The 23,506-nt window shown below is 36.9% G+C and overlaps 1 protein-coding gene across 3 annotated transcripts in view; it reads right to left on the reverse strand.

Annotated features, from left to right (window-relative positions):
- GCFC2 (GC-rich sequence DNA-binding factor 2) overlaps positions 1-17,960 on the reverse strand; it is a 76,522-nt gene extending 58,562 nt beyond the window's left edge. Inside the window, exons 1-2 of one of the 3 annotated variants that reach the window (XM_059078565.2) lie at positions 17,605-17,960; positions 12,977-13,102 (exon numbers count right to left, since the gene is read on the reverse strand). In XM_059078565.2, the coding sequence (XP_058934548.1) occupies positions 12,977-13,102; positions 17,605-17,875 (397 nt within the window). In that variant the 5' untranslated portion in view covers positions 17,876-17,960. Of the gene's footprint in view, positions 1-12,976; positions 13,103-17,586 lie in introns of all 3 variants that reach the window. The other 2 variants (XM_059078564.2, XM_067007383.1) reach the window with 2 other exon arrangements.
- Between the last annotated feature and the right edge of the window lie 5,546 nt (positions 17,961-23,506).

The raw sequence follows: 23,506 nt of genomic DNA on the forward strand, positions 1-23,506 counted from the left end.
AGAGAAATCCCCTGAAAGAACAAATAATTTCTGAAACAAACCTCACCAGTCTACTAGACCTTGAGTTCAAAGAGAAGGTAATAAAAATGCTAAAGGAATTAAGAAAGATTATCACTAGAAATGCAGAGCACTGTAAAAAGGAACTAGAAACTATGAAGATGAACCAAATCAAAATTAGACAACTCAACTGCTGAGATAAAAACCAATTCAGAAGCAATGAATAGCAAACTAAATAACACAGAACGTGTAAGTGATATGGAAGACAGACTAATGGAAATCATTCAATCAGAACAGCAGACAGAAACACAAATGAACAGAATATGAAGATAACATATAAGAACTATACGATAATATAAATCATGCCAAACTATGCATAATAGAGGTTCCATAAGGGGAAGAGAGAAAAATGGGGATTGAAAATATATTTGAAGAAATTATGGCTGAAAACATCCCAAACCTTGAAGAAGGAAACAGATATCCAGGCACAGGAAGCACAGAGGGTCCCAAACAAGATGAAACCAAAGTGACCCACACAAAGATACATCATAATTAAAATGGCAAAAGTTAAAGAGAGGATTCTAAAGGTAGCAAGAGAAAAACAAAGAGTTAATTACAAGGGAATCACCATAAGGCTATCAATTGATTTCTCTGCAGAAACTCTGCAGGCCAGAAGGGAGTGGCATGATATATTCAAAGTCCTGAAAGGGAAAACCCTGCAACCTAGGACATTCTACCCAGCAAGATTATCATTTAGAATAGAAGGAGAGAGAAAGAATTTCTCAGACAAGCAAAAACTAAAAGAATTCAGTATTACTAAACCTACTTTAGAAGAAACATTGAAAGGTCGTCTCTAAATAAAAGAGAAACAAGCATCTACAGGTAAGGGAAAATCACAATGGGAAAGCCAATATATAAAAGGATTGAAGACCACTTAAATAAGCTAGCATATAGATTAAAAAACAATAATTAAAAATATTTTTGTAAAAGCGATTATAACTACAATGAACAGCAAAAGAATAAGCATGAAAATGTAAAATATGACATCAAAATTTAAAAATGTGAGAGAGGGGGACTCTAAAGATATAGATTTTTTTTACAATGTGTTTGAACTTATATGACTATCACTTTAAAGCAAGTACAGTTATGGGTCAACATACTTGAACCCCATGGTAAAGGAACTCAAGCATAATATAAAAGAAAACCATCAAACTACAAAAGGAGAAACGAAAAGAAGAAACAGAAAAGAACTACAAAAATAACTGGAAAACAAGGTTTAAGATGGCAACAAATACATACCTATCAATAATTACTTTCAATGTCAATGGACTAAATGCTCTGATTAAAAGACACAGAGGGGCAGGTTGCGTAAGAAAACAAGAACCCATAATATGATGCCTACCAGAGACTCACATCAGGGTGGAAGACACACACAGATAGAAAATAAGAGGATGGAAAAAGATATTCCATGCAAATGGAAACGATGAGAAAGCGGTGGTAGCAATACTCATATCAGACAAAACAGACTTTAAAACAAAGGCCATAAAGACAAAGAAGGACATTAAATAATTATAAAGGGATCAATACAAGAAGAGGGTATTATACTCATTAACATATATGTACCCAATATAGGAGCACCTAAGTATATAAAGCAAATACTAACAGGCACAAAGGGAAAAACTGACAGGAATACGGTAATAGTGGGAGCCTTTAATACCTCACTGACATCAATGGACAGACCTTCCAGACAGCAAATCAATAAGGCAACAGAGGACCTAAATGACACAACAGACCAGTTGGACTTAATTGATTTCTACAGGACACTACAGCCAAAAAAAGCAGAATACACATTCTTTTCAAGTGAACATTGAACATTCGGTAGGGTTAACCACATACTGGGGCACAAAACAAGCCTCAAAAAATTTAAGAGTATAGAAAGTATTTTAAGCATTTCTGACCATACTGGTAGGAAAGTAGAAATCAACCACAGACAGAAAAATGGGAAAAGAACAAACACATGGAGACTAAACAACACACTAATAAAAAAACCAATGCATCAACAATGAAATAAGTCAGAAAATACCTCAAGACAAATGACAATGAAAACACAACCTTATAAAATCTATGGGATTGGGCTTCCCAGGTGGCAGCAGGGGTTGAGAGTCCGCCTGCCGATGCAGGGGACATGGGTTCGTGCCCTGGTCCGGGAGGATCCCACGTGCCGTGGAGCAGCTGGGCCTGTGAGCCATGGCCGCTGAGCCTGCTCTGCAACGGGAGGGGCCACAACAGTGAGAGGCCCGCGTACAGCAAAAAAAAATAATAAATAAATAAATAAATAAGTAAAATCTATGGGATACAGCAAAGCAGTTCTAGGAGGGAAGTTGATAGTGATACAATCCTTCCTCAAGAAACAAGAAAATTCTCAAATAAACAACCTAACCTACCACTTAAAAGAATCAGAAAAAGAACAAACAAAACCCAAAGTCAGCAGAAGGAAGGAAATAATAAAGATTGGAGAGAACATAAATAAAACAGAGATCAAAAAAACAACAGAAAAGATCAATAAAACCAAGAGCTGGTTGTTTTAAAAGATAAACAAAATCGACAAACTTCTAGCCAGGCTCACCAAGAGGAAAAGAGAGAGGAACCAAATAAATAAAATAAGAAATGGAAGAGGAGAAATAACACTGATAGCACAAAAATACAAAAAATCGTAAGAGAATACTATGAACAATTATATGCCAACAAATTGGACAACCAAGAAGGAATGAACAAGTTTCTAGAAACATACAGTCTGCCAAAACTGAATCAAGAAGATACACATACTTTGAACAGACTGATCACTAGAAGTGAAATAGAACTGGTAATAAAAAAACTCCCTACAAACAAAAGCCCAGGACCTGATGGCTTCACAGGGGAATTCTACCAAAACATACAATGAGGAACTTAAACTTATCCTTCTCAAACTCTTCCAAAAGACTGAAGACGAGGGAACACTCCCAAATTCATTCTATGAAGCCACCATCACCCTGCTACCAAAACCAGACAAAGATACTACAAAGAAAAAAGAAAATTATAGGCCAATATCTTTGATGAACATCGATGCAAAAATCCTCAACAAAATATTAGCAAATCAAATCCAACAATACATAAAAAAGATTATATACCATGATCAGGCTGGATTCATCCCAGGGTCACAAGGATGGTTCAACATACACAAATCAATCAATGTGATATACCACACTGACAAAAGGAAAGCCCCAAATCACATGACTATCTCAATAGATGCATAAAAAAGCATCTGACAAACTTCAACATCCATTCATTATAAAAACTCTCACCAAAGTGGGTATAGAGGGAACATATCTTAACATAATAAAAGATATTTATGACAAACCCACAACCTATATAATTCTGAACAAGGATGTCACTCTTACCGCTTTTATTTTTCTTAGTCAGTATACATTCCAGAATTTATTCCAATACATTACCAAGTACATGGGTCAAAGGAGAAAAATATATTACCATCTCATAAAATAATCAGGAAAGATTTAATTATGCTTATATTTTTAAGAAATGTAATGATTCTAGGCAGCAGTGCTATGTGTACTTGATTTTTCTACAAGGAATGCAAATAAGAATTGTGTCTCTATTATTTTATACTGGAGTATAGTTGATTAACAATGTTGTGTTAATTTCAGACATACAGCAAAATAATTCAGTTATACATATACATGTATCTATTCTTTTTCAAATTTTTTTCCCATTTAGGTTATTACAGAGCATTGAGCAGAGTTCCCTGTGCTATTCAGTAGATCTTTGTTGGTTATTTATTTTAAATATAGCAGTGTGTACATGTCAATCCCAAACTCTCAATCTATCCCTCCCTCCCACCCTTCCCCACTGGTAACCGTAAGTTCATTCTCTAAGTCTGTGACACTGTTTTGTAAATAAGTTCACTTGTATCTTTTTTTTTTAGATTCCACATATAAGTGGTATCATATGATATTTGCGATATTTATTGAAAAGAACGAAATAAAGCCATTTGCAGCAACATGGATGGACCTGGAGATTACCATACTAAGTGAAGTCAGTCACACAGAGAAAGATAATATCTAACCACTTCTATTCAACATAGTTTTGGCAGTCCTAGCCACAGCAATCGGACAAGAAATAAAATGTATCCAAACTGGAACGTAAGAGATAAAACTCATTATACATAGATGACATGATACTCTATACAGAAAACCGTAAAGATTCCTCATAAAAACTATTAGAATAAGTAAATTCAGAAAGATAGCCAGGATACAAGATTAATATACAGAAATATGTTGCATTTCTTTAACAATGAAATATCAGAAAAAGAAAGTAAAAAAACAAACCCATTTAAAACCACATCAAAAAAAAAATTCCAAAAAAAAAATCCTAGGAAAAAAACTAAGGAGGTGAAAGACCTATATGCTAAGAACTATACATAAAACAGTAACACAGGAAATTGACTATGATTCAAAGAAATGGAAAGATATCACCTGCTCTTGGATTGGAAGAATTAATATTGTTAAAATGGCCATACAAGGCAATCTACAGATTTAATGCAATCCCTATCAAATTGCCCATGACATTTTTCACAGAACTAGAACAAATAATCCTAAAATTTATAAGGAACCACAAAATACCCAGAATTGCGAAAGCAATCCTGAGGAGAAAGAAGAAAGCTGGAAGCATAACTCTCCCAGACTTCAGACAGTCCTATAGAGCTACAGTAATCAAAACAGCATGGTATTGGCACAAAAGAAGATATATAGATCAATGGAAAACAATAGAGAGCCTAGAAATAAATACACACAACTAATGTCAATTAATCTATGACAAAGGAGGCAAGAACAGAACAAAAAAAATGACTCACAGACATTGGAAAAAACTTATGTTTACCAGAGGGGAAAGGGTGTGGGGGAGGGATAAATTATGAGTATGGGATTAATAGATACAAACTACTATACATAAAATAGATAAACAACAAGGACCTAGTATATAGCACAGGGAACTATATTCAATATCTTATAATAACCTATAACGGAAAATAATCTGAAAAGTATATACATAACTGAATCAGTTTGCTGTACACCTGAAACTAATACTATATTGTAAATCAACTATACTTCAATTTTTTTAAAAAAGGAATAAAGGTTAATATCATGCCCAATTGGTAAGCAGTCTCTGCAACAGTGCACATCTCAAGGCCGATATTCCAGTACTGGATCATTCTAATAGTTCTATCATCTGAACAAAAAAATAAATGCACTCCATCTTCTACATACCAGTCCTTAAACATCTCATTTCTTCTTGCTCTTTTCCTCTCTAGAAAAAAAGAATAAAAAAACACAAAGTGTTCCTTACAGGACAAGTTTTCATCTTTCAATCAGTGTTTCTCAAAGGGGCTTCAGAGGAGGGACAATTCTTCACCCTGGTAAACTGTCCCACATTCTTTATCTTTATCATCTCCTGCCTTCAGGGCACTACATGCCAGCAACACCTCAGGCACTATGATAATTTAAAACTACCTACATATTTCCAAACACTGCATTTTCTCCTTAGGTTCCCAATGCTACCAACACTTTACAATTACTGCCTTACACTGTCTAATCTGCCATCTTCTACAGCACCACTGTTCAGTACTGTAACCACCAGCCATATGTGACTATTTAAATTTAAGTAAATTAAAAGTCCAGTTCCTTAGTCACACAGCCACATTTCAAGAACTCTATAGATACATGTGGCTAGTGGCTAATGTACTGGACTGTGAAGATACAGGAAGTTTTATTGGACAGCACTGTACCCAGAGTCTAGACAAAGCTTCACTTGTCTACTAGGCTTCAATTCTTAATACTGGCTTCACCACTAATTACTTCTGTAGCTTATGAACTTTTTAAGAAAAAAAATTAGAAGAGCTTCTGGTTCCTGTTATTTCACATGTTAATAAAGCAATTACTACTATACTACAAATCTTTAAAAATAATATTTTAACAATTATATTATATTTCAAATTAATGTTTCCTTTATAAAGCTATACATTTTACTTTGTTTTCCTCAGAAGGGGTCTTAGGCTTCATGAGACTGAAAAGAGTCCATAGCACAAGACAAGTTAAGAACCCTTGAGCTAGAGTAGAAAGCCAATAAATATTTCTGGCTTTTTGGGCCATAAAGTCTCTGTTACAACTTCTTAGCTCTGCCATTGTAGTGCAAAAGCAGCCAAAGACAAGATATAATTGAATGAGCATGGCTTTAATAAAATTTCATTCACAAAAGCAGATAGTGGGCCACATTTGGCCCACAGGTGGTAATCTGCCAACCCCCAAACTGGATTTATCTTTCTAAAACACAAAAATGGTCATGTCATCTACTTGCATAACATTTTCAGTAGTTCCCTTAAAACCCTGTATTATTTGACTCCAGTCAGCCCCTCTGCTTTCTTTTTGTTCTTCTTTATTAAACTTAAACCAAGTATTTTTCAGTCCAACAACTACTTTTTAGTCCTCTGCACACGCTATGATATCTTCCCTAGGGTTTTATATATGTTACATCCTATACCTGAAACATCCTCACAGATAAATTCTTACCATGTTTAGATACTGGCATGAATCACCCAGTATAGTACAGTGGTTAAGAACCTAGGCTCTGGGCTTCCCTGGTGGCGCAGTGGTTGAGAGTCCACCTGCCAATGCAGGGGACACGGGTTCGTGCCCTGGTCCGGGAAGATCCCACATGCCGCGGAGCGGCTAGGCCCATGACCCATGGCCACTGAGCCTGCATGTCCAGAGCCTGTGCTCCGCAATGGGAGAGGCCACAACAGTGAGAGGCCCACAAACCACAAAAAAAAAAAAAAAAAAAAAAAAAAAAAAAAGAACCTAGGCTCTGGAGCAGATTCCCTGGGTTGGAATCGTAGCTCTGCCTATTAAAAGCCATCTGACCAGGGGCATGTTACGTAATGGAACCATGCAGCCAATTTTGGTCCTTGACAATCTTTAGTAATGACTTATTTGCCCCACACTTCACTAGAGTTTATTAATAATAAGAATCACTGGTATAGGAGATTGGGTCAAGATGGTGGAGTACAAGGACGTGCGCTCACTCCCTCTTATGAGAGCACCGGAATCACAACTAACTGCTGAACAATCATTGACTGGAAGACACTGGAACTCACAAAAAATGATAAACCACATCAAAAGACAAAGGAAAAGCCACAATGAGATGGGAGGTGGGGCACAATCACAATAAAATCAAATCACATAACCACTGGGTGGGTGACTCACAAACTGGAGAACAATTATACCACAGAAGTCCACCCACTGGAGTGAAGGTTCTGAGCCCCACATCAGGCTTCCCAACCTGGGGGGTCTGGCAATGGGAGGAGGAATTCCCAAGGAATCAGACTTTGAAGGCTAGCGGGATTTGACTGCAGGACTTCAACAGGACTGGGGGAAACAGAGACCCCACTCTTGGAGGGCACACACAAAGTAGTGTGCACATCAGGACCCAGGGGGAAGGAGCAGTGACCCCAGAGGAGACTGAACCAGACCTACCTACTAGTGTTGGAGGGTCTCCTGCAGAGGCAGGGGGTGGCTGTGACTCAACACAGGGACAAAGACACTGGCAGCAGAAGTTCTGGGAAGTACTTGGCATGAGTGTTCCGGAGTCTGCCATTAGCCTCACCAAAGAGACTGTAGGCTCCAGTGCTGGGTCACCTCAGGTCAAACAACTAACAGGGAGAGAACTGAGCCCCACCCATCAGCAGACAAGCGGATTAAAGTTTTACTGAGCTCTGCCTACCAGAGCAACACCCAGCTCTACCCACCAGTCCTTCCCATCAGGAAGCTTGTACAAGCCTCTTAGATAGCCTCATCCACCAGAGGACAGACAGCAGAAGCAAGAAGAACTACAATCCTGCAGCCTGTGGAATGAAAACCACATTCACAGAGAGACAAAATGAAAAGGAAGAGGACTATGTACCAGATGAAGGATCAAGATAAAACCCCAGAAAAACAACTAAATGAAGTGGAGATAGGCAACCTTCCAGAAAAGGAATTCAGAATAACGATAGTGAAGATGATCCAGGGCCTCAGAAAAAGAATGGAGACAAAGATCAAGAAAATGCAAAAAATATTTAACAAAGACCTAGAAGAACTGAAAGAACAAACACCTAAAAGAATTAAAGAATAAACAGACAAGAACAATACAATAACTTAAATGAAAAATACACTAGAAGGAATCAATAGCAGAATAAGTGAGGCAGAAGAACGGATAAGTGACCTGGAAGACAGAATGGTGGAATTCACTACCACAGAACAGACTAAAGAAAAAATGAATGAAAAGAAATGAAGACAACCTAAGAGACCTCTGGGACAACATTAAATGCACCAACATTCGCGTCATAAGGGTCCCAGAAGGAGAAGAGAGAGAGAAAGGACCTGAGAAAATATCTGAAGAGATAATAGTCGAAAACTTCCCTAACATGGGAAAGGAAATAGCCACCCAAGTCCAGGAAGTGCAGAGAGTCCCAGGCAGGATAAAGCCAAGGAGAAACATGCTGAGACACATAGCAATCAAATTGAAAAAAATTAAAGACAAAGAAAAATTATTAAAATTAACAAGGCAAAAATGACAAATAACATACAAGGGAGCTCCCGTAAGGTTAACAGCTGATTTCTCAGCAGAAAGTGTACAAGCCAGAAGGGAGGGGCACTATATATTTCAAGTGATGAAAGGGAAGAACCTACAACCAAGACTACTCTACCTGCAAAGATCTCATTCAGATTCAACAGAGAAATCAAAAGGTTTACAGACAAGCAAGAGCTAAGAGAATTCAGCACCACCAAACCAGCTCTACAACAAATGCTAACGGAACTTCTCTAAGTGTGAAACACAAGAGAAGCAAGGACCTACAAAAACAAATCCAAAACAAGTAAGAAAATAATAACAGTAACATACATATTGATAATTACCTTAAATGTGAATGGATTAAATGCTCCTACGAAAAGATACAGGCTTGCTGTATGGATACAAAAACAATATCCAAATATATGCTGTCCACAAGAGACCTCCTTCAGTCCTCGGGACACATACAGATTGAAAGCGAAGGGATGGAAAAAGATATTCCATGCGAATGGAAATCAAAAGAAGCTGGAGTAGCAATACTCATTTCAAATAAAATAGACTTTAAAATAAAGAATGTTACGAGACACAAGGAAGGACACTACATAATGATCAAGGGATTAATCCAAGAAGAAGACATAACAATTATAAACATATATGCACCCAACATGGGAGCACCTCAATACATAATGCAAAAGCTAACAGCTATAAAAGAGGAAACTGACAGCAACACAATAATAGTGGGGGACTTTAACACCTCATGTACACCAATGGACAGATCATACAGACAGAAAATTAATGAGGAAACACAAGCTTTAAATGACACAATAGACCAGATAGATTTAATTGATATTCATAGGACATTCCATTCAAAAACAGCAGATTACACTTTCTTCTCAAGTGCATGCAGAACGTTCTCCAGGATGGATCACATCTTCGGTCACAAATCAAGCCTCGGTAAATTTAAAAAAATGGAAATCATATCAAGCATCTTTTCTGACCTCAATGCTATGAGATAAGAAATAAATTACAGGAAAAATATCGTAAAAAACACAAATACATGGAGGCTAAACAATACATTATTAAATAACCAAGGGATCACTGAAGGAATCAAAGAGGAAATCAAAAATACCTAGAGATGAATGACAACGAAAACATGACGATCCAAAACCTCTGGAATGCAGCAAACACAGTTCTAGGAGGGAAGTTCATAGCAATATAATCCTACCTCAAGAAACAAAAAAAATCCCAAACAATCTAACTCTACACTTAAAAGAACTAGAGAAAGAAGAACAAACAAAACCCAAAGTTAGTAGAAGGAAAGAAATCATAAAGATCAGAGCAGAAACAAATGAAATAGAAACGAATAAAAAACAATAGCAAAGATCAATAAAACTAAAAGGTGGTTCTTTCAGAAGATAAAATTAATAAATCTTTAGCTAGACTCATCAAGAAAAAGAGGGAGAGAACTCAAATCAATAAAATTAGAAATGAAAAAGGAGAAGTCACAACGGACACCACAGAAATACAAAGTATGCCAATAAAATGGACAACCTGAAAGGAATGGACAAATTCTTAGAAAGGTATAACCTTCCAAGACTGAACCAGGAAGAAATAGAAAATATGAACACACCAATCACAAGTAATGAAATGGAAACTGTGACTAAAAATCTTCCAACAAACAAAAGTCCAAGACCAGATGGCTTCACAGGTGAATTCTATCAAACATTTAGAGAAGAGGTAACACCCATCCTTCTCAAACTCTTCCAAAAAATTGTAGAGGAAGGAATACTCCCAAACTCATTCTATGTGGCCACAATCACCCTGATACAAAAACCAGACAAAGATACTACAAAAAAAGAAAATTACAGACCAATATCACTGATGAATACAGATGCAAATCTCCTCAACAAAATACTAGCAAACAGAATCCAACAACACATTAAAAGGACCATACACCATGACCAAGTGGGATTTATCCCAGGGATGCAAGGATTCTTCAATATATGCAAATCAACCAATGTGATACATAACACTAACAAACTGAAGAATAAAAACCATATGATCATCTTAATAGCTGCAGAAAAAGCTTCTGACAAAATTCAACACCCATTTATGATAAAAACTCTCCAGAATGTGGGCACAGAGGGAACCTGCCTCAACAAAATAAAGGCCATATACGACAAACCCACAGCAATCATCATTCTCAATGGTGAAAAACTGAAAGCATTTCCTCTAAGATCAGGAACAAGACAAGGATGTCCACTCTCACCACTATTATTTAACATAGTTTTGGAAATCCTAGCCAGGGCAATCAGAAAAGAAAAAGAAATAAAAGGAATCCAAATTGGAAAAGAAGTAGTAAAACTGTCACTGCTTGCAGATGACATGATATTATACATAGAGAATCCTAAAGATGCCACCAGAAAACTACTAGAGCTAATCAATGAATCTGGTAAAGTTTCAGGATACTAAATGAATGCTGAGAAATTGCTTGCATTTCTATACACTAACAACAAAAGATCAGAAAGAGAAATTAAGGATAATCCCATTCACCGTTGCAACAAAAAGAATAGAATACCTAGGAATAAACTTACCTAAGGATGTAAAAGGCCTGTACTCTGAAAACTCTAAGACACAGATGAAAGAAATCAAAGATGACACAAACAGATGGAGAGATATACCATGTTCTTGGATTGGAAGAACCAATATTGTGAAAATGACTATACTACTCAAAGCAATCTACAGATTCAATGCAATCCCTATCAAACTACCAATAGCATTTTTTATAGAACTAGAACAAAAAATCTGAAAATTTGTATGGAGACACAGAAGACCCCAAATAGCCAAAGCAATCTTGAGGGAAAAAAACAGAGCTGCAGGAATCAGACTCCCTGACTTCAGATTATACTACAAAGCTACAGTAATCAAGACAATATGGTTCTGGCACAAAAACAGAAATACAGAATAATGGAACAGGATAGAAAGCCCAGAGATAAACCAACGCACCTATGGTCAACTAATCTATGACAAAGGAGGCAAGGATATGCAATGGAGAAAAGACAGTCTCTTTAATGAGTGGTGCTGGGAAAACTGGACAGCTACATGTAGAAAAATGAAATTAGAACACTCCCTAACATCACACACAAAAATAAACTCAAAATGGATTAAAGACCTAATGTAAGACAGGAAATTCTTAGAGGAAAACATAGGAAGAACACTCTCTGCCATAAATCATGGCAAGATCTTTTTTGATCCACCTCCTAGAGTAATGGAAATAAAAACAAAAATAAACAAATGGGACCTAATGAAACTTAAAAGCTTTTGCACAGCAAAGGAAACTGTAAACAAGATGAAAAGACAGCCCTCAGAATGGGAGAAAATATTTGCAGACGAATCAACAGACAAAGGATTAATCTCCAAAATATATAAACAGCTCATGCAGCTCAATATTAAAAAAAAACAAAGAACCCAATCAAAAAATGGTAGAAGACGTAAACAGACATTTCTCCAAAGAAGACATACAGATGGCCAAGAGGCACATGAAAAGTTGCCTAACATCACTAATTATTAGAGAAATGCAAATCAAAACTACAATGAGGTATCACCTCATGCCAGTTACAATGGGCATCATCAGAAAATCTACAAACAACACATGCTGGAGAGGGTGTGGAGAAAAGAGAACACTCTTGTACTGTTGGTGGGAATGTAAATTGATATAGCCACTATGGAGAACAATATGGAGGTTCCTTCAAAAACTAAATATAAAATTACCATATGACCCAGCAATCCCACTACTGGGCATATACTCAGAGTAAACCATAATTCAAACAGACACATGCACCCCAGTGTTCACTGCAGCACTGTTTACAACAGCCAGGTCATGGAAGCAACCTAAATGCCCATCGATAGACGAATGGATAAAGAAGATGTGGTACATATACACAATGGAATATAAGCCATAAAAAGGAAAAAACTGGGTCATTTGTAGAGACGTGGATGAACCTAGAGACTGTCATACAGAGCGACGTAAGTCAGAAAGAGAAAAACAAACATTGTACATTAACACATATATGTGGAATCTAGAGACATGGTACAGATGAACCGGTTTGCAAGGAAAACAGTGACACAGATGTAGAGAACAAATGCAAGGACACCAAGGGGGGGAAGTGGGGTGCTGAGGGGTGGGATGAATTGGGAGATTGGGATTGACATATATATACTAATATGTATAAAACAGATAATTAAATTAAATTTTAAAAAATCAATGCTATAGAAAAATACTAATATTAGAGATAAAGTTCTTAAACAAAATTCAAAAGTTACCAACCTAGTGATGTAAACTCTTCTTCCAGAGAGCTAGAGCTATTGGAAGATGAACTCTGATCATCTTTACTTTCTGAAGAACGATGTGTTTCATCCTCTTCGTCTGTTGAAAGATCAACCGCTCTGGATTCTAACAGGACGTTTTTTGAATATAACAAGAAAGAGTCAAGATGTTGGAATCAATAATTGAAATTATGAACAATACATGGCATATATAAAATATGGTGTTTTAATTTTACTCCACATATTTAAAGTAGATATGCACATCTTTCTCTACTTTCCATTCTTTCTGAAATCAATGGATGGTCTAATAAATGTACAAGGATGTATCCTATTTGTGTTATCTACTTAACTAGTAAAATACTCTCTTCATTAAAGAATGAAACGAAAAGAGGAAAGGGAACATAAGAGAAAAAGAAAATGACAAAAAGTGAAAGAATATTTAAATGAAAAAAGAAAAAGTGATAGCGAATAAGTAGAAAAAGAAAAGAATACTTAACGTACATTTCCTATCTGCTAGGCATACTGAAGTCTGTTTTAAAAGACTTATTTCATTTAATATTCACAACTCTATAAAATAAATGCTATTACTGATGAGAACACTAAGGACTGGAAAGGCTAAATAACATGTCCAATAACACAAAGTTACTAAATGGAGAAGCTGGGCTTTCAATCTAATTTCATCCAACTCTGGAATTTAGGCTCTTGTAATATAAATACTAAGTTACATTTCAATGGCTGGTGGTAAGAAGTACTATAATGAGTACTGTAGCCTCAAACCAAATAATGAATCCATTTCCATTGTGTAATTCTGGAAAGGACAGTCAATTAATCTATTAAACAAAGACAGCATTCAGAGAGAACCACCACAGAGGTATTGTGAGAATCGAATGAGCAAAGTGTAAAGGAATTTATGGTATTATTGACAAAAAAGGACTTGTTAGTTCATAAATATTTTGTAATAGTTGTGAATAACCTTAAGATTTAAGATTACATAAATAAGTACTCTTATATTAAGTACATTCCTTAATTAGAAAACCTATATAAATTTCAAAAAAGCTGGAGTAAAATCAAGAATTAAAAGACAAAGTAATATATCGCTTCTTGGCCATTTGGCTAAGATCAAGTGTAAAAGACAAGGAATATTGCTGTAGCTTACATCTTTCTTAGCTGCTATTTATGACAACTCCTACATCTTCTTAAAGTGAAGTAAAGTCACACCAGAGCAGTGGTTCTCAGAGTATGATCCATCAACCCTTGGAGGTCCCTCAGACCCGCTGAGGGTCTGAGGGAAAAGCCAAACTACTTTCATCACAACATTAACATGTTACTTGCCCTTTTTACTCCATTGGTGGGTAAAACTGCTAATCTTTTAGTATGAATCATAACAGTGATACCAATCTGCAGAAGCATCCACTGTATTGTTTTCCACCTTGTACTAGCAAGAAAAAGTCAGTTTAACTTACTGTCCTTAATGAAGCAATAAAAAATTAATTTTATTAAATTTTGGCCCTGAGTACATATCTTTTTAATATTCTGTGGATCAATATGGAAGCATGCATAAAGCACTTCTGGCACATACTGAAATGCAATGGTTGCCTCAAGGAAAAGCACTTGTGTGATGAGCTGCAAGTTGAACTTCACCACTGTCTTCAAGGAGGAAAACCTTTCTACTTGAAAGAATGACAAACAAATTCTAGTTATTCAGACACGGATATCTGACAAACATTTTCTTAAAAATGAGCAAAGTTGTGCCTATCACTTCAAGAATTAGAGATTTCAAGTGAAGTCTATAATTTTGGGAAAACATACCCTCTACTGTGAACTTGATAGCTTTCCAATACTTAAAGACTGATGATATCAGTAGTAGCATTAAGAGAGGGGGTTTTTTTGACATTTTAATAAATTGTACCAACACTTGCAAGAACTGCAACTCGGTGAACCACTACTTTCCAAAGAGTCAATGCATGATGTTACCAATCATGCATGGGTAAAAGAGCCATTCAAAGTGCAAAATACACCTACAGATTTTAGTCCAGTGGAGTACAAAAAAATTGACTGATATGGTTTCAGCTTCCTCGTGCCAACTAAAAAGTGGCACTTGCCTTCTGCATCTACAAGGATTAAGTCACAAACTGCTGTAGCTGCTGAATTTCAACACACCCTGAAAGGAGTTCAGGGCAGAGATGAGGAATGAGGTACTCTGTGTTTTGGGAAAAACTGGCAGAATAGGCCTTCAGACAGATATTTTCAGAAGATTTTATGAGCCCAATCCTTACATCTCCTCATATCTGGAAAAGCACTAAAATCATTAATGGTGACATCTGCTCCTCACGACTAGCAGCAAGCCTCTGCCAAAATGTGTGTCTGACCACACAAACCCCTCTTCACTAATATCAAATGTAACACTGACCTCTCCCTTACCTCTGTGAAGCAGTTTCTCAAAGCTACCTGAAACACTGTCTCCTGGGCTATAGTTCTCATTTTGCCCCAAATAAAACTTAACTCACAAACTTTTATGTTGTGCATTTTCTTCAGTCAACACACACTGCAAACTACCTTTAAGAACCTATTACTTTTTGAGCTTCATTGTAATATTAAAGCAGAAAACCTTCAATGAACTAAAAAGGCTCTTAAGTACTCCTAATCATCTATCTGTGGTTTTCTTCACACATTCAAACAAAACAACATAGACTGAATGCAGAAATATCTGTGAGAATTCAGCTGTCTTCCATTAAGCCAGACATTAAAGAGATTTGCAAATTGAAAACGTCGCTGTTACTATTTTTCAGAAAAGTTATTTTTCATAAAAATGTTTCTTATCCCTACATATAATGAGTTAATTTTAAAAAAGAATTAATAGGGGGCTTCCCTGGTGGCACAGTGGTTGAGAGTCCGCCTGCTGATGAAGGGGACGCGGGTTCGTGCCCCAGTCCGGGAAGATCCCACATGCCGCGGAGCAGCTGGGCCCGTGAGCCATGGCCGCTGAGCCTGCGCGTCCAGAGCCTGTGCTCCGCAACGGGAGAGGCTACAACAGTGAGAGGCTCGTGTACCGCAAAAAATAAAAAAAAATAAAAATAAAAATAAAAATTTATCTTAATTCCTAAGACGGTAAATATTATACATATAATCCACAGAAACAAAAGCTCTTTGGGATCCTTAATTATTCTTAAGAGTATAAAGGGTACACCTTTAAGACCAAAAGGGTACTCTTTAAGACCAAAAAGTTTGAGAACCACTGTTTCACTGTTTTAGAAGACAAGAGAAGAGGCAACTCCTGGGCACCCCCCCATTAAAGTTTAACCAGATGACTCTAACATAAAGCAAAAAATATTTTAAAAGTCATCAGAACTTCAGATAAACAGGTGATTATAACAATGACTAAGAAATCACCAAAATCACTTGGACTAAATATAGTGGGGAGAAAATTTTTTTACCTCAAGACTAACCAAAAACTATATATTTTTTTACAGATACTTTTTAATTTATTGAAATTTACCATGTATACTGTCTTGAAAATAACAATAAATTATGTAACATATCATTAGCAACATAGGTTTGTTTTCTACATGGTTATTTCATCCTGTGATGAGCCAGAAATGCTGAATCATCATTCTATTGGTGGCATCATCCACAGGTGACAAACTGGAGATTCTACTCATGTCAACAGGCCAGGGATTACCTCAGTTCATTAAACCCGAGTGTTAGGTATCCTGGAGAAACATGGTTTACAGACAAAAGTAGGTAAAAAGTGCCATTTAACTGGAGAAGCTGGTTGCTTTTAGGGCCTTTACTATGAGCTTCACTATTGAATTTTTTTAGAAGTTCCTTTTAGAATGAAACATAATCTCAAATATTTTTATGTGTGTCTGAGTCAGAAGTTAATGTATTTAAACTTCAAGACCTTACTTATACAAGTTCCTTCCAAGTCCTTGTTCCTGTGTTTTTATTTCTAACTTTTTCTAAATATATAGTTTTATTTTAAACTATATTATTATTAAACTCCATTTCAAACTAGAACACATCTTATGTAAACAAGTTTATGCTGCTTGAATTCTATTTTTAAAAACGCAAAGGTACTTCAAAATTACTACATTGTATTTAACACCATTACTGGTACTTTACAGGGTCACCAATCTGTTGTTAGTGGCATATATTGCTCTTTTTATCTTTTCTTTAAATAACCAATTAAAAAACAAAACGCAAAAGAAAATGTCCCAAAGCCTGTCACCTAAATTTTTCTAGTGTATCGTTTTGCTTGTTTTTGAGGAAAAGAATTGGGGACAGAAAGTACCTTCACGTACCTAGGAGTATTAGGAATTTTTTAAATCTTCTGTGACGATTTAGGTTCTTCATAAGCATAAAGTGCAGCTCTAAAGCTATATATAATTGGTGAGGGTTTATCTGACAGTGCAAACACGGAGAAGCCTAAACCTTACAGTATTCTTTCTACTCCCCCAAGGGGCCCAATACGGAGATGCAAGCAGCAGGCCAGTGCTCGCAGGCTGGTATCTCCGCGATTCATCGTTCGTGGTTGGCAAAGGGTTGTAGAAACCTTTAGAGAACCCCGCGGGCTCTTTCCCCACCTCCCGACACCTCGTCCCGCGCACTCACCCCGCTGCCCCGCGTCACCTGGGACGTCCGAGCCTCCGTCCAAGCGCGGAGCCGCTCTCCCGGCGTGCCGGGAACTGGCCCAGACCCGGCCGCGGCCTCGACCCAGGGCCCGGCGGGGTAGTTCCGCCGCTTCCGCGCGGCCTCCTCCAGACTGCAGCCCTTCCTCCGCAGGGCCCAGGTCTGCCTGCTCCCCCGGCGCCCCGGGTTCAGCAAATGGCTCCTGGGTGCTTTCGCTGTCACTAGAGTCCGCTCGGCGCTGCCGGAAAGTCCTTTTCGGTCTGTGAGCCATAGCAGGTTCACTTCCTGCTTTGGCTAACCCAGGGATACAGCAGCCACCCAGGCGCGCGCTCCCGCCTCCCGCCTTTCCGCCGCACGCATGCGCCCGACCCGCGCGTCTTCGACTCCAGCTTCGCCATGCGCATGCGTGCTTTGCTTCCTTCGATCTGTTCGACCGAGTTCGGTTCCCAGGGCTGAGGTCTGGGCCTGTAGAGCGTTGTCTTTACTTTGCAAGGCCAGCTTGTGCAGATGGTCGCAGAGAATCTCGCTGACTTCCGGAGGTGAGTTCCACGGAAAGCTGCACTCACAGGCTCTCCTTGTGCAAACCCTATCTGGAAATCTGCCGCTATGCCCACATCCTGGACTGGGACTGGATCTGCTCTTCTACTTTATGAAGAGAGTGAAGTTCTCTCTCCAACCAAGAATTAAAACAGACAAAAAACAAGCAAAAAAAACCGCAGGTGTGTGTGTGTTTGAGATTGTCTCTGAAAGCTAAACAGTAAAATCTACACAGTAAAATCTGCACATAAATGATAGGTGCACAAATAAGCAAAACTCAAATGATTGCTTCCAAGCATCAAGGCTTCAATCGAACCTGGTTAAATACGTTGGTCCATAAGAAAAAAAGTGTATTTGAAAAATGGGGATGTTATTTTAAAAAGATGCATAGAGATAAGGACAGCTCCACTGAATAACCTTTAGAAACAGGTAAAGAGCAACAGGAGAGGAAGAAGCCTTTTTAGGTACCCATAATCATCACTACTTTATATTATTTGCTCTTTCTCATGAATACGAGGAATTTCTTCCCCCAAGAGGGCATGAATAATGCCATATATCTTATTTGCCCCCACTATACTTATTTACAATACTAGCTTATTAAATTAATCAACTGGTTATTAGGAAACTTTGCATTATTAATCTTTTATATAATTTAAAATTGCAGAGATTAATAATTGAAAGAAAATGGCATATGAAATATTCCCAGCTTTTGTAAATCGTTTATCCCTAGTGAAGTGACATTTTATTCTGCTTCTCCAGTCATTGATCAGTGGGTTCTGAGCTCCCTCTAGTGAGAAATGTGCTAGTTACAGAAGGATTGTGTCAATCTTTGGGAAATTGCCTCCTTTCTCATAATAGAGCTACTTTTCATTCTCTCTTGTTATAAGTAATAGATATATTTTCATTTTTAAGCCAAACCTACATCAGATTTTCTCAGAGAACAAATTTTGAGAAGCCTTATTAATAAGTTATCTTTCTCTCCTTTAGAAATTAAAAACACTTACTGTGGAAATACATACACAAAAGTATGGACCTAATTTTGTTTTCATTTTTTCAGTATCTATTTTTGAGCAATTACTATGACGGTCTCTTGTCCTGGGCCCAAAGGGTCATGATATACATGGGGGTCATGCTCCCGGTGGTCAGGTGCTATTAGCCAAATTATCCCTACAGTTTGGCTTGTTGGGAATTACTTTTTAAAAAATGATGCTCAAAATACTTAACGTAAGATCAACACTCTTAACAAATTTTTAAGTACAGTATTGTTAATTATAAACACAATGTTGTACAGAAGATTTCTAGAACTTTTTCCTTTTAACCAAAACTTTTTACCTGTTGTACTTTAACTCCCCATTCCTCCTCCTCCCTGCCCCTGACAATCACCATTCTCCTTATTGCTTCTTTGAGTTTGGCTATTTTAGGTACCTCATGTAAGTGGAATCATGCAGTATTTACCATTCTGTGACTTAGCATGTCCTCAAAGCTCATCCATTTTGTCACATATAGTGGGATTTCCTTCCTTTTTAATGCTGAATGATATTCCATTGTCTCTATGTACCATATTTTCTTTATCCATTCATTGGACAATAGACATTTAGGTGGTTTCCATACCTTAGCTATTGTGAAGAGGGTTGCAATAAATGTGGGAGTGCAAATATGTCTTCAAGATCCTGATTTCAATTTTTTTGGATAAATACCCAGAAGTGGGACGGCTGGATCATATGGTAGTTTTATTTTTAATTTTTTGAGGAACTTCCATACTGTTTTCCATAACAACTGCACATTTCACATTCCCACCAACTGTGTGCAAACATTCCAGTTTCTCCACAACCTTGCCAACACTTGTTGACTATTGATTGATTGACTGATTGATACCAGCCATCCTAACAGTTGTGAAGTGATATCTCATTGTGGTTTTGATTGGCATTTCCCTGATTAGTGATGTTCAGCATTTTTCACATACCTGTTGGCTTCTTTGGAGAAAGTCTATTCAAATCCTTTGCCCATTTTAAAATTGGGTTATTTGTTTTTGTTGGTGGTGGTGTTTTTGTTTTGTCATTGAGTTGTAGTATTACCTTATATATTTTGGATATTAATCTCTTATCATATATATGGTTTGTCAATATTTTTCTCCCTTTCCATAGTTTGCCTTTTCACTCTGTTGATCATTTCCTTTGCTGGGCAGAAGCTTTTTAGTTTGATGTTATCCTACTTGTCTATTTTTGATTCTGTTGCCTGTGCTTTTGGCATCATATCCAGTAAATCATTGTCAAGACCAATGTCATGAAGATTTTCCCTTAAATTTTATTTTATTTTATTTTATTTTTTTCTGTGGTACATGGGCCTCTCACTGTTGTGGCTTCCCCTGTTGCAGAGCACAGGCTCCGGACGCGCAGGCTTAGCGGCCATGGCTCATGGGCCCAGCCACTCTGCAGCATGTGGGATCTTCCCGGACCCGGGCACAAACCCATGTCCCCTGCATCAGCAGGCAGACTCTCAACCACTGCGCCACCAGGAAAGCCCCCTTAAATTTTATTTTAAGAATTTTACAGTTTAATATTTTATGTTTAAGTGTTTAATATATTTTGAAATGATTTTTGTGTATGGTGTAAGATAAGCATACAATTTCGTTCTTTTACATGTGGATATCCAGTTTCCCCAACACCATCTGTTGAAGAGACTATTCTTTCCCATTGTGTGTTCTTGGTACTTCTGTCAAAGATTAGTTGACCTTATATGTGTAGGTTTATTTCTGGGTTCTCTATTCTGTATCATTATCCTATATGTCTGTCTTTATGGCAGTACCATACTCTTTTGATCATTGTAGTTTTGCAATAGGTTTAAAAATCAGGAGATATGATGCCTTCAACTTTGTTTTCTTTCATAGAGTTGTTTTGGCTATTCAGGGTGTTTTGTGGTTCCATATGAATTTTAGGATTTTTTTCCTATTTCTGTAAAAAATGAGATTTTAATAGGGATTGCTTTGAATATGTAGACTCCTTGGAGGTAGTATGGACATTGTAACAATATTGTCTTCCAATTCCTAAACACAGGATGTCTTTCCCTTTATGGTATTTTCTTTAATTTCTGTCATTAATGTTTTGTGGTTTTCAGTGTAGAAGTCTTTTACCTCCTTGGTTGAATTTATTCCCAAGTATTTTTTTCTGTTTGATGCTATTGTAAATGGGATTGTTCTCCATATTTCCATTTTTGATTGTTCATTGTTAGAGTGTATAAATGCAACTGATTTTTGTGTGTTGATTTTGTATTCTTCAATTTTGTTGAGTTTACTTATTCTTTCTAACAATTTTTGTGTGTGTTTGTATGTGTGTGCATGTATAGTTTTTAGGGTTTCCTATATATAAGATCAAATAATGACAATTTTACTTCTTCCTGTCTGATTTGGATACCTTTTATTTCTTTATCTTGTCTAATTGCTCTAACTAGGAATTTCACTACTGTGTTGAATAAGAGGTGAAAGTGGGCATCTGTCTTGTCTGTGATCTTAGAGAAAAAGCTTTCACTCTTTCACCATTGAGTATGTTAGCTGTGGGTTTGTTGTACATGGCCTTTATTATGTTGAAGTATGTTCCTTCTATACCTAATTTGTTGAGAGTTTTTATCATGAAAGGATGTTGTATTTTGTCAAATGCTTTTTCTGCATCTATTGAGGGGATCATATTGTTTTTACCTTTTATTCTATTTAATGTGGTGTATCACATTTTTGATTTGCATATGTTGAATCATCCTTGCATCCCGAGGATAAATCCCACTTGATCATGGTGCATGATCTCTTTAATATGTTGTTGAACTCAGCTTGCTAATATTTTATTGAGAATTTTTTAATCTATATCCATCAGGATCTATATTGGTCTATAGTTTTCTTGTAGTGATATTATCTGGCTTTGGTATTAGGGCCTCTTAAAATGAGTTTGGGATGGTTCCCTCTTCTTCAATTTTTTTGAAATAGTTTGAGAAGGATTGGCTTTAATTCGTCTCTAAGTGTTTGATAGAATTCATTAATGAAACCATCTCATCCTGGATATTTCTGTGTTGGAAGGTTTTTGATTACTGATTCAATCTCCTCACTTATTATTGGTCTGTTCATATTTCCTATTTCTTCATGATTCAGTCTTGGTGAGGTGTATGTTTCTAGGAATTTATCCATTTATTCTAGGTTATCCAATTTGCTGGTGTATAATTGTTCATAGTAGTCTTTTATGATCTTATGTTTTTTGTTTTTTTTTTTTTGCTGTATGCGGGCCTCTCACTGCTGTGGCCTCTCCCGTTGCGGAGCACAGGCTCCGGATGCGCAGGCCCAGCGGCCATGGCTCACGGGCTCCGCGGCATGTGGGATCTTCCCGGACCAGGGCACGAACCCGTGACCCCTGCATCGGCAGGCGGATTCTCAACCACTGCGCCACCAGGGAAGCCCGATCTTATGTATTTTTGTGGTACCTTTTGTAATGTCTCCTCTTTCATTTCTAATTTTATTTATTTGAGTCTTCTTTCCCCCACCCTGTGGTTAGTCTAGCTAAAAGTTTGACAATTTTGTTTATCTTTTCAAAAAAACAGCTCTTAGTTTTGTTGGTGTTTTTTATTTTTTCCTGTCTGTATTTCATTTACTCTGATTTTTGTTATTTCCTTCCTTCTGCTTATTTTGGGGTTTAGTTTGTTCTTTTTTTTTAGTTCCTTGATATGTAGTTTATTTAGGATCTCTCTATTTTCTTAACATATATGTTTATAACAATAAAATTTCCTCTATTAACTGCTTTTGCAGCATGCTGTAGGTTTTGGTGTGTTGTATTTACACTTCCATTTGTTTTGAGATTTTTTTAAATTTTTATTTCTTCTTTGAACTATTGGTTGTTTAGGAGTGTATTATTTAGTTTCCACATGCTTATAAATTTTCCATCTTTCCTCTTGTTGGTTTCTAGTTTCATACCACTATGGCCAGAAAAGATACTTGATATGATTTCAATCTTCTTGAGCCAGCTGTTAATCTTGACAAGTGAGCTGTTTTTAGTTGGCTCAGTCTTACCTTCTAGGAGCAGTTGCTTCGAGTAACAAATATCTTTGTTCAGCCCAGTATTTTTTAGCATGAAAAACAGGAAAATATAATTCTTTCAGAATTATTTAACTTAGGGACCAGAAAGCATATTTGATCTCAGTAGGGAATTGTTTTAGTTTCACTTCTTATAAGAGTGAGTTCTTAAAAGCACTAATTTTTGGCAATAAAATAATAATAGCAGCCAAAATTTATTGAGCAACTATTATGTGTCGGGTATTATGACAAGCACTTGACATATATTATTTCATTTTATACTCATAGCATCCTTACTAGTTGGAGCATTATCCCTGCTTT

The sequence above is a fragment of the Kogia breviceps genome, chromosome 11, assembly GCF_026419965.1.
Source record: "Kogia breviceps isolate mKogBre1 chromosome 11, mKogBre1 haplotype 1, whole genome shotgun sequence".
Taxonomy (NCBI): domain Eukaryota; kingdom Metazoa; phylum Chordata; class Mammalia; order Artiodactyla; family Physeteridae; genus Kogia; species Kogia breviceps.